Below are 12,303 nucleotides of genomic sequence, written 5' to 3'. Positions count from 1 at the left end.
TACTTGAAACTATATTAGCAGAATCGTTAAAAGTGTTAAAAACAGGTTATGTAGCTTAGAAGATTGGTCCCCGTTTCGACACTGGTGCGGCGTCATCTTCAGTGTCCTACGAAATACTGCTGTTCCAGCTGATCTTGATTTCCGGCATTTGCGTTCGTCAGTTGTAGGGGTGGGGGTGTGTTGCTCTTATGGTGGGGGGGGGGGGAATCAAGGTCAGCTGGAACAGCAGTATTTCGTAGAACACTGAAGATGACGCCGTACCTGTGTCGAAACGGGGACTCATCTACCTAAGGTACATAACATGTTTTAAATTTTAACATTTTTAACGATTCTGCTAATATAGTTTCAAGTTTTAAACAAGTATTAACGTGAACTAGAAACAATAATTTAAATTAGGTGTAAGAATTCAAGTATATTAATGTCATGAGTTATTTCTAATTGTTTGCTTTATGTATTGCAGTGTAATTTGACTGTGATTGAGAAGGAGCAAGTGGTGGCACCTAAGTTTGTGGAACGTTTCACTACGGTCCACGTGAAGGAGGGAGAGCCAGTGGTTCTCAATGCAAGAGCCGTTGGCACTCCTATTCCACGAATCACTTGGCAGAAGGTAAATATTGTTTGTATACAATAAAACTGATACAAAAGTGTCAATAATAATGAATTTAATTTACTATTTCTCTGTACAGTAGCTTATACTTGGTTTAATATACCGATTGTTTGTATTTCCCTGATGATCATTGTTTGTCATGCAACAAATACTAATACGTGTGGAAACCTATACAGGATAGTTGTCTTAAATTATATTTTATAAACATACGTCATTTAATGGACTTCAGCCACTAAGAATTAACGAGAGAGAAAAGCAGGGAAGTTTCTGAATTTCTACAATAATTGAAGACCTACCTGAAATAGGAGTGTAATCAACAAATCTATAATACACGTTTCAGGAGAAAGAAAAGTAATTTCAGAGGGATATTTCATTAGGCCTATATTCACTAGAAGAACCATTTTACTAATCAGAGATACAAGTTTGTTCAGATACTGAATGCAATAATCTATTGTTATAACCAGGCTTAGGATCCGGGACACTTTAGCAACCAATGTACGCACAACTTGACTATAGAGTTTCTTGAACATAGTAGACAGACATACTGCGAATATAAACAACGACGTCGATGTGTTTCATTATATTCTACTAATAATAGTAGGCCTACAATCTAATGACGGTGGAAAATGAAGTAGGATACATACCTCACAAGTTTTCATATCTTTCAGCAACATTGAAGTCGTTAGCATTACAATGAACAACCATGTAGTAGCCTACATACTTGCAACTACAGGGTTGTTTCCAATCTCTGATAACGAATTTGAATGATATCATGTGCGCCAGGAGTCACACGACAGCTGAACTGTGGCGCGAGGTGACAGACTAGTAGTGAGTGATCTCATAGTCAGAGTGCACGGCGACTCACAGCAGAAATTCCCGAGAAAATCGAGCCTTTTTGGGAGGGGTATATTACGACCCTTTCCAATGCCAAGTACAGTTAAGTGAAAATAAAAGAAGCCTGCGATAAACGAGGTTTCGTTATTTCCAAGAATGGCATCTTTTATGTACTTAATAAGATTGGTAAAGCTCGAATGGAATTAATTTGTATCATCTCGTGGGGTGCGGCGACTTGTGACGGGGGGTGGATTTGCTTGCTTTTTCCACTCTGAAATTAATCCCATCCGAGCTTTGCCAGTCTTATTAGGTACAAACAAGATGCCTTTCTTGGAAATAACGAAACCACGTTTTTAACAGGCACCTATGATTTTCACGTAACTGTACTTGGCATCGGAAAAGAGTTGTAATGTACCCTTTCCAAAAAGGCTCGATTTTCTTGGGCATTGCTACTGTGATACACCGTGCACTCTGATCATGAAATCACTCACTACTGATCTGTCACCTCTCGTCACAATTCAGCTGTCGGTGTGATTCCTGACGCACGTAACGTCATTCAAATTCGTTATCAGAGCTTGGAAACAACCCTCTGTAGTTCGAAAAAACTGTTCACTATGTATTGAAAATGTACTGTGATGATCTGAGTTCGTTTCGTAGGAAGAGACGGAAGAATACTGTACATCAGATCACGAACCGGATTGTACTCTAACGTAGTAAACAAAACTCACTGCGCCACCTCACTCCATCTATACTCCGTTGCACTGTTAACTTCACTTCATTATTAAGTTGTCTCGGATCCTAAGCTTGGTTATAAATCAATGTTTTAAAATAAATTTTGTCACATATTTCAATAATTTGATATCACATCGTTTGTCCGGGAAGATCTTCAATTCCTGGCCGGATGCAGGAAAAAATAGAACATGTCCAGTGAAATCTGGATGCTGGTAACCCTAGACATATAGCCCTAACCGTAATGCAGTAGCTAACAGAGGCTGAACGTTGCTTGCAGGACGGCGTACCCATTGTGCCCGGACCTGATGTGCACATAGCAATTGACAGTGGAGCCTCGACGCTTGACATCCCGCGAGCCAAGGCGTCGGATGCGGCCTGGTATCAGTGCACCGCACAAAACGTTGCAGGCTCCACTGCCACTCGGGCACGACTCTTCGTCGAGCTGCCCAAGGGCTCAACCCCCGAGCCACGGCGCCTCAACCTTCCAAGACCTACAAAGGTCATTGAACCTGAGTAAGTATGACCTATCATTCCAACATGTACAGTAGAACTTCTTACGCTGCGATTTTCTATTCCTTTTGTCATTTTTTTGTGGAGAGAGGTAGTAACAAGTGAATGATATTGCAGAATTGCTCCTGGGCCAGAAGTGATTTACCTGAGGCATGTGGAGCGAGCCAAGCCACATGCGCCGCAGTCGGAGGAGGATCGCATTTATCCTCCCCCGCAGTTTATCGTCCCGCTACGTGATGTCTCACAAGTCGAAGGCGGGAGAGTTCACTTCGAGGCCCGGATTGAGCCTGTTGGAGATCCTACAATGCGTGTTGACTGGTTTGTCAATGGCAGACCTCTGGAAGCAAGTGAGTACAATGCTCCTAACATTATTTAATTTAGAACAAATCATTCGGAAGTAAACCAGTAGTACTTTCAGAATTCCCTTCCACTTACATTTTGTAAGACACATACTGTGAAAGCTGTTAAGCTAAGGACGCAAAGTAGGACAAGAATTGCTATGGGAAGATAAATACACATATTAATTCATTCATTCATAGTTTTCTGCCCAAGGGTAAGTCTTTCACTGCAAACTCAGCATTCTCCAATCTTTCCTATTTTTTGCCTTCCTCTTAGTTACCGCATATGATCCATATATCTTAATATCGTCTATCTTCTGGTATCTTCTTCTGCTCCGAACATTTCTCCCGTTCACCATTCCTTCCAGTGCATCCTTCAGTAGGCAGTTTCTTCTTATGATTTAATATAATATTGTTTCCGTCATCAAACTTATCAATTGCAATAAATGTTAACAATCCATCACTTTATTATTTTAATTGTGAATTAAATTACCTTATGAATAATAAAGTGATGGGTTGATAAGTTTGATGATGGAAACAATATTATATTAAGTCATATGCATCTACATAACTTACAGTATCTGAAAATAAAAATGACTTTCAAATTTCTTGAAGCCAGTCAGGCTAGACTTGCATATACTTACTTCAAAAAGTGAATTAAATTACCTTATGAATAATAATGTGATGGGTTGTTAACCTTTATTACAATTGATAGGTTTGATGACGGAAAAAATATTATATTAAACCATGAACATCCACATAACTTATCTGAAAATAAAAATGGCTTTCAAGTTTCTTCTTAGCCAGTGACCCAACCAATTCCTTTTCCTCTTCCTGATCAGTTTCAACATCATTCTTTCTTCACACACCTTTTCAACACAGCTTTATTTCTTATTGTGTCTGTCCATTTCACACATTCCATTCTTCTCCATATCCACATTTCAAATGCTTCTAGTCGTTTCTCTTCACTTCGTCATAATATCCATGTTTCTGCCCAAATTGAATAGATTAAATCACACCATTTCAGTAATGTACAGTGTGATATGTTCTATTATAAGTTGGTAGTGTTTAGTATTATTGCTTAAATGATTACACCCTGGCTCTCTTTGGCAGGTTCCCGTGCTACAACCACTTTCCGGTTTGGCTTCATAGCACTGGATCTTATCAGCATTATTATAGAGGACAGTGGAGAATATGTCTGCCGTGTGACAAGTCAATCTGGATGTGTCGAATCCCAAGCTTTGCTGAGTGTGACAGGTAATTCATTTAATATATTATTAGTCAGCGATGAATGCAATGAAGGGGGAAAAGAACTGGACACCATATTATCTCCTGGCTTAATCACCTCATGAGTGATGTCTTATTGGTGTCAGCAGGTTCCAACCAGACTTCGGACTGTTGACGCTAAACATAAACTGGTTGTTCTGAAAAAAAGATTCCAATATTTAGAGAGGAGCTAATATGCATCAAAACAAGAAATAAAAGTCCTATGAACATGGTCCTAAAATTAATATCATCTAAGAAATGAGAAAATGTTTACCATCATTGTAAGAGCAGCATATCTTCCACTCTGAGCTCTTTGGCAAGAAATAAATGAGAGAACAGAATGCAACGTTTGTCACTACGTATGAGTTTCGTATCTGTTGAATAGGTGATTCGTGTTACTGTTACAATAAAACATGGCCCGATTCAACAGATACGAAACTAACTTACCCGATACAGCAATAATTACTGCAGTGCAGAATCAGTTTACGTACAATAGTACGATTACGAACTCTAATGTACTGTCATCTGTTTAAGCGTCCTCTTGATATAAACACAAACAAAGGTATGCTGTGTAATACATAGTGATAAACAGCTGTATTCTGTTCTCTCATTTATTTCTTGCCAAAGATCTCACAGTGAAAGATATGCTGCTCTTACATTGATGGTAACATTTGCTCATTTCTCGGAAAATATTAATTTTAGGATCCATATTTATAGGACATTTATTTCTTGTTTTGATGCATACTACCATTTCTCTAAATATTGGAACCTTTTTTTCAGCACCGTGTATACCAGAGATGTTCCATTTCACTCTAGTTTTTGTACGAGTTTCCAGAAACATGCCGCCCCCTAAAACCCACCACCCTAGGCAAGGTTTCTCACCTTCTAAATACGGTTCTGTCATCATCATCTTTATCTTCATCACGAATGCTTAATGGCTACATCATGGTTTGTTAAGCGTAGATTCTTTCTTTGCTAGTTTTAAAGTTAAGAAACTAATACAGACGTGGACAAATTATTAGACCAAATTAATTATAATTATGTGCAACGAAACTGTATTTATCGGTAGAAATAATGAACAAAAATGTATTTTGCACAGATATAATGAACAGAAAATTGAGTCTGGAGGTTACTAATATATTCTTTATTAACACATTGATTTTGTCAGGGATGCTGGAAACCAAAGTTTGATACTTTCTTTTAATATCAGCATCATTTAGCCAGATATCAGACAGTGCTTAAATGAGTCCATGCTTTGTTGTAAGTCTCTTTTTGTTCATTTTCTTCTTCAATATAGATCACAGATTTTCAATTTCGTTCATGTCCGGTCTTCTTGCAGGCCATGGGAGAATACCTTCTGCAGTATATAATTAAAACATCAATAGTACCAACATAGCCAGAAAAAAATATACTTAACCATTGGAAAAATATACCAGAAGATGTAAACAATTATATTTACAACAATAAAGACTCGTCTGTAAGATAATAGCATTATAGTTTTATTAATACACAGTTTTTTTAAGTAGAGTGATCCTTATCCGTAAGAGACAGCTATTATTATTTAGGCTGATCTGTCCATGACTCAAAACTAAGGTTATGTTTTCTGAAGTTGATATACTTACCAGTATAATTTTTTCCAGGCCGAGCTCCTATCGAGCAGCTCAGCCAGCACCCAGACAGCTTGCAATACATTCAGCAGCTGGAAGACTACTCACGTTACCAGCGCACTGAGAGTGTGGAAGAGACTTCTGCCCAGCGACCAACATTCATCCGACCACTCCAAGATCTGGGAGAGTTGCAGGAAGGGCGCAATGCCCACTTCGAAGCCCAGCTCACCCCCGTCAGTGACCCCACTATGAAAGTGGAGTGGTACAAGGATGGCAAACCGATCACAGCAAGTGAGTACTACTAAGTCTTGAAAAAAATTCCCTTCTAAATTTAGTTCCAAATTCTTGGTTATGGAGGTTCGACCTAATAGTTCTTGAGCCCAGTATACTTCCTATTCAATTTTTTTCTCGAAATATAAGAGATATGTGCTTGAAATTTTTCATGTTTTCAGCATAATAGCACAGTTTAGTATATACAGTCATGAAGTCCAATACGTAGGGAATATGCATCCATAGATAGTTGCCAACCGCTAGTATCGCTACTATCGCCTCATCACAGACAATACAAAATAGTACCGGGACAATCTATTGTTTCTAGTACCCTCAACAATTCAAGCTTCGTGACTGTATATACTGGACTGTGATAATAGAGTGAATAAATATTGAAAAGTACATTGAAATTAGTTAAATAATAATTTGTTCACAATAAAAATCGTAGTTCTGGATAAAAACTCATACAAAAATTAAAACAACGTTACATTCGAGTACCAATATCTCAAAACCCATACATCTACAGCTATAAAATTTTGTATGAAATTTGATAATGATAGAATCTTTTATTTTTTTTGCCAATTTTATGTAATGTGGCTGCAAAAACCTGCATTGCAGAAATAATTATTATTGATGAAATTTATTAATTAATGATTATAAAATTTCATTAATCAATTTTTCATGTAAAACGAAATAAATAAAGTAACTGTTTTGGCATAATATACTTTTCTCCTCATTCTTGATGCAAGGAAATGAGAAATACTCTTATGTGATTAATATATCCAGACATACTGATATTTTAATACAAGGTTGTTTTAATTCCTTTTAAACTTCTGTCCAGGATTAAGATTTTATTGTGATCAAATTATTTAACCAATTTCAATGTACTTGTCAATATTTATTCACTTTACTGTACCAAATTTACATGAAACATTTTATGGAGATATCTTTGATAATTCCATAAAAAATAAATTAAAAGTATAAATGTTGAAAATGTAGAAAATTCAAAGTCAAACTGACGTCTGGGTGTCTTTAAAGTAGCATCTCTTGCTACTCGAATTTCTTCCCTGTCCTCTGCTTTCTGCAACTGATCGCAACACCCACTTCGCCTTCCCAAGTAGCCGAAAACTCTCACTGGTTGTCTTTATTTGTTAGGCAAGCACTACACTGCCTAACTTTGTATAAGCCTTAGGGATGTACAGGAGTGAAAGAGGCTCATTGAAGCTTCCGTTACTTGAATGAGAGAGGAAGGGAACTTAACTCTCACTTGGTCTTATTATTTGACGGGTGGACAGTAGTGAGAGGGCCGACTGGAAGGGTTAGAGAGGAGTCATAGCAACCAGTTCAATAGTATGTACATCAGCCGATTGTCTGTACAAGTGGGAGTCTTAACATCCCATCACCCTGTAGGTCTTCATGACCTGTAATGGATTGGCTTTAGTTTTACTAGATCACCGAAAATAACAATAAGGGATTTTACAAAAGATAGTATTGGAAGATATTGTTGGTAGAGGAATGAATATGAACGTTTAATTGCAGGCTCTCGTATCACCACTATCTTCAACTTCGGATACGTCTCCTTGAACATCATGCACCTACGGGTTGAAGATGCTGGAACATACACTGTGAGAGCTGTGAACCATCTGGGAGAAGCTATCAGCACGTCCACATTGAGAGTGTTTGGTGAGTATCCTAGGAGGCCGAAAACATATTCATACATTTAAATGCCTAATGAATACTATATCTTGTAGGTTGTAGGTTTCTGGGTTTTTGCTGCATTGATCGTCATTGGTTTCTAGAAACTGACGTTTCGACCATCTTACTGTGGCCTTCTTCAGAGCTGTAGATTACTTCTGACTGCTAGCGAAGATGTTATGTAGCTACCCTGTGGTCCTGCCGATCGCTGGAACACAGGGTAGCTATATAACATCTTCGTTAACGGTCAGAAGTAATCTACAGCTCTGAAGAAGGCCACAGTAAGATGGTCGAAACGTCAGCTTCTAGAAACCAATGACGAGGTGGCAAAAACCCGGAAACCTACAACCTATAAACACTGCCTCGGAAGCCTAAGTCAACAATACAAATTTGTAGATCTAGAAATGAAAAGCATAGCTTATGAATGTTAAGCTTCAGCATCATATTAACTTACTTCTTTGTAGTACTTTAGAGACTCTTCAATTGCCCTGATCCGCAAAACAGAGAGAACTAATTAAGTTCAAGGAGTATGTACACTTTTCGTTAATATAAATTCAATAAAATTCAAAATGTAATATCTACATTATTATGAATTAATTTTGTGCTGGAATTTGGTATAGTGATTAGATAATACCAATACTTTTATATTAATAATCAATTTATAGAATCCAAAGAAAATTTTTTGTTGAAGATAATTATATTTTTATTTTGGGGGTACAATTTGTGCAGGAAAAATTAGTTTTCCTGGCATCTTGAACAATTCTGAATATTTTTTAATGCTTTTTTCTCTGTTTTATTCATAATGAGTTCGTTAACAAACCCTGCCTTTAGCACTGTTTTATAATTTCAAGTTCTTTTCTTCATGTAAAAAATTAAATTTTGCAATTTATCGCAAAAAATTCACAAGAAATATTTCTTATTTATATATTCTGCTAATTGAAGCGAGATTTTTTAGTATTTGCACCATGTGATAAATATGTTGTTAACTAATACTGAGTTTTTAGCAATAATAATATCATGACAGACATCTATGACATGGTGCAAATATCTAAAATCTCGTAACACACTGAGCATCGTGAAAGTTTTAACTCACACGATATTTTATTGTCCATGTGTAGCGCGGACCAGTGTGACTGGTGACCTGGGAATTCCAGAGCAGCAGCGCTATATTGAAAAGGTTGAGGAGCTGGAAGCCTATCAACAACAACAACAGTACAAATACGTACAGGAAGTGCCCGAGAGCACAACTCCACCAGAATTCAAGACGCCCATCAAAGACCAGACCAACATTCGCGAAGGAGGATTTGCCCATTTTGAGGCTAGACTAGAACCAATCGGCGATTCGACACTTCAGGTGGAGTGGCTCAAGGACGGCCGCCCAGTTGAAGCAAGTAAGTACTACACGTAATTATGTCTTTGTATTGTTACTGATTTAATTTGGGCCTCAGAATACCCGCAAAATTGTAGTAGTAAAATTTAGATAATTACAGGACAAAACTAGTTAGCAAAAACATACCTATAGAAAGCAAAGTAGCTATCTATACCAGTTCAATCTGCTCTCTGTGCGACAAAGTGAAGGAAATTATGGAAGATCATCTCATAATCTGAGAGATTATTTAAAACTCCGCACCACACTGAGCATTGTGAAAGTCTTAACTCATACAATATTTCATTGTTCATGTGTAGCGCGAACCAGTGTGGTGACCTGGGAATCTGAGAGATTATGACTGTAGGATGCACAACTGAAAACTTGTTGACGGTAAAAAATCCTTATGGCTTTCCTGCCAAACGGAAGAGATTCGAAAAAAAAATAATCACAACAAAAATTTGGGTTGTTTATAATCATGGAATCTATTAGGAAGAAGTGAAGTGAATGTGTATTCCACATATCAGCGTACTTTAATCTGAATTAGCAAATAATATCTCTCAAAACCTTTTAAAGTTGCTAAATTATTTTTTTAATATTGCACACTTTTATTGGAAAATTTAATTTATAATAGTAATAATAATAATAATAATAATAATAATAATAATAATAAATAACAATAATAATAACAATAATAATAATAATAATAATATTTATTTATTCTGGCGAAGTTACAGCCATCAGACCTTCTCTTCCAGTTAACCAGAAACAAAAGAAGCTTATGATTATCTTCGAAGATAATTTTACAATGTGTTTATTTCCGTAGTTTTTTATGATACACAATTATTGTAGATTTTTTATCTTGGGATATTTTTTATTGGGTTTGAATATGGCATTTCTTAGTCACTTGGTCATGCAACAACTACATAATCGAGGGGACTATAGTTTTCATTACAGGCGAATGAAAGAGATATATATATATATATATATATATATATATATATATATATATATATATATTAAACATTTAACAATAATTAATTGTGTTTGTTGGAAGAACAAAGATAATTAATTATTGTTGAAGGTTTAATATTTATCTTTACCCTTCGCCAGTAATGAAAGCTATTTAGTATTCTAGAATATTTTTTAGTCTATAGTTTCAATACTAGCTCTATAAGGTTTAAAAAATGGTCTCCGTAATTCATGACAGAAAATTGAAGAAGTTTTTTCCACAACTAGAGCATGTATATTAATAATGTCTATCTCCATACCAGATTGCACTTGCTGTATACATAGAACAAGTGCACACTAAAAAAATGCTAATTAGCCACTACTTTTGGTTGTGCATGTCAGTCCAGTAGAATATACAGAACAGACAACCCGAAAAAAAATGTAAACTTTCTGCAAAGAATTGCTATTATATTGCTTCCCGACTACGAATTATTCATATATTTGATATCATGTATATTTCGCTTCACTTCATATCATATCAAATCATTTGACTTCATTTCTCTATAATTTCAGTTAGTTCCATTTTAATTCAGTTCAGGTAATTTTTAACTGAGATGAATTCTTTTAATTTCATTTCACTTGAATGAGTTTTAATCCATTCTACTTTAATTTATTTCATTTACTTCAGTTCATTACAATGTACTTCCGTTCAGGGTGCGAATTAACGGGGGGAAGGGGGAGGAATTTTCCTCCTTGTTGGAAAGTTATTCCCCTCTCATAAATTCATATTAACATCCCTGCCAGGGATAACTTCTATCCTCCCTCACAACAATCAATAACTTAGAAATTATGCATCGTATCTTAAACATGTTCATGGGTATAATTATTATTATTATTATTATTATTATTATTATTGTTATTATTATTATTATTATTATTATTATTATTATTATTATTATTAAGATGCAAGACAAACAACTCAGTGCGACCAAGCGTTGAGCCGTATCGAATGAGGATAATAATAATTTTATGTATGGTATTCTATATCTAGATTTCTATCCTCTCCTCACCAGAAATCTTAATTCGCACCCTGCTTCCATTCACTTCATTTACCTTCAGTTTATTTTACTTTACTCGTTTTGATTCACCTAAGTTCACTTCACGCTATTACAATTCACTTTCATCCAATGCAATTCCCTTTTATGTGCGTACTTTGATTCGCATTATCCTAATTGAATTTACTCCATTCGTTGCAGGTTCTCGAATTACTACTTTCTTCAACTTCGGTTACGTGGCCCTAACAATCAAACATGTGACAACTCATGACATCGGCGTCTACACCTGCCGTGCATTCAACCGAATGGGACAAGCAACCACTTCAGCTCAGCTGACTGTGATCAGTAAGAAGGACATCATTCTTGACAGCCAGCATCCTGGCGGACTGGAGAAGATCCAGTATCTTGAAGACGCCAGGTGAGTAATATTGAAATTATAAAGGTAAAACTTACTTGATATAAAAAATGGATTTTTATATTATAATACGTACATATTTTTCAGCCGTTATGGCCGTAGCGTGCAGGAAGAAACTACAGTGACTCAGAAGCCACGATTCATGGGACCTCTGAAGGGAACGAACAAGATTGTAGAAGGACAGAGAGCACATTTCGAAGTCCGAGTGGAACCACAAAATGACATGACATTACAGGTATGTAGAATTTTCAAAAATATAAAAATATAAGTTCTTTAAATGAAGAAAATCATTGCCTGGAATTCTACAGTGCAAAAACAAGATGGTGGCACAAGAAATAAGTAAGATCGGAAAGACGTCATTGATTTAAACTTCAGAGAGAGGAGTTATATATCCTCCTGAGTCCTGGGACATATGTTGTTTTATTTTTAAAGTTCAATATAATTCTACACTTCAAATAAAAAGTCACTGATATGAGAAAAAATACTGAAATAATTCTACAGGCTACAGCTAGGACACAAATGCAGGTATATTATACTATACTTCGGTGCACATACATCTTATAACATAATTATGTATGAATTATAATATAGTTTAGTATACTATAGTATCAGGACTAAGGAGGGTATGATAGAAGTATAATATTTTAAAAGTGTATA

The 12,303-nt window shown here is 36.0% G+C and overlaps 1 protein-coding gene across 17 annotated transcripts in view; it reads left to right on the top strand.

The window, feature by feature from the left end:
- The window catches only part of sls (sallimus), a 959,631-nt gene that overhangs the window by 661,604 nt on the left and 285,724 nt on the right, over positions 1–12,303 (top strand). For all 17 annotated transcript variants that reach the window (XM_069830434.1, XM_069830438.1, XM_069830435.1 and 14 more), the window contains 9 exons: positions 461–607; positions 2,451–2,686; positions 2,801–3,030; positions 4,135–4,278; positions 5,928–6,185; positions 7,704–7,847; positions 8,978–9,250; positions 11,433–11,649; positions 11,734–11,881. In XM_069830434.1, the coding sequence (XP_069686535.1) occupies positions 461–607; positions 2,451–2,686; positions 2,801–3,030; positions 4,135–4,278; positions 5,928–6,185; positions 7,704–7,847; positions 8,978–9,250; positions 11,433–11,649; positions 11,734–11,881 (1,797 nt within the window). The remainder of the gene's footprint in view (positions 1–460; positions 608–2,450; positions 2,687–2,800; positions 3,031–4,134; positions 4,279–5,927; positions 6,186–7,703; positions 7,848–8,977; positions 9,251–11,432; positions 11,650–11,733; positions 11,882–12,303) is intronic.

The sequence above is a fragment of the Periplaneta americana genome, chromosome 7 (assembly GCF_040183065.1).
Source record: "Periplaneta americana isolate PAMFEO1 chromosome 7, P.americana_PAMFEO1_priV1, whole genome shotgun sequence".
Taxonomy (NCBI): domain Eukaryota; kingdom Metazoa; phylum Arthropoda; class Insecta; order Blattodea; family Blattidae; genus Periplaneta; species Periplaneta americana.
The sequence above is the reverse complement of the archived record's forward strand: the minus strand, read 5'-3'. Positions and strand labels throughout refer to the sequence as shown.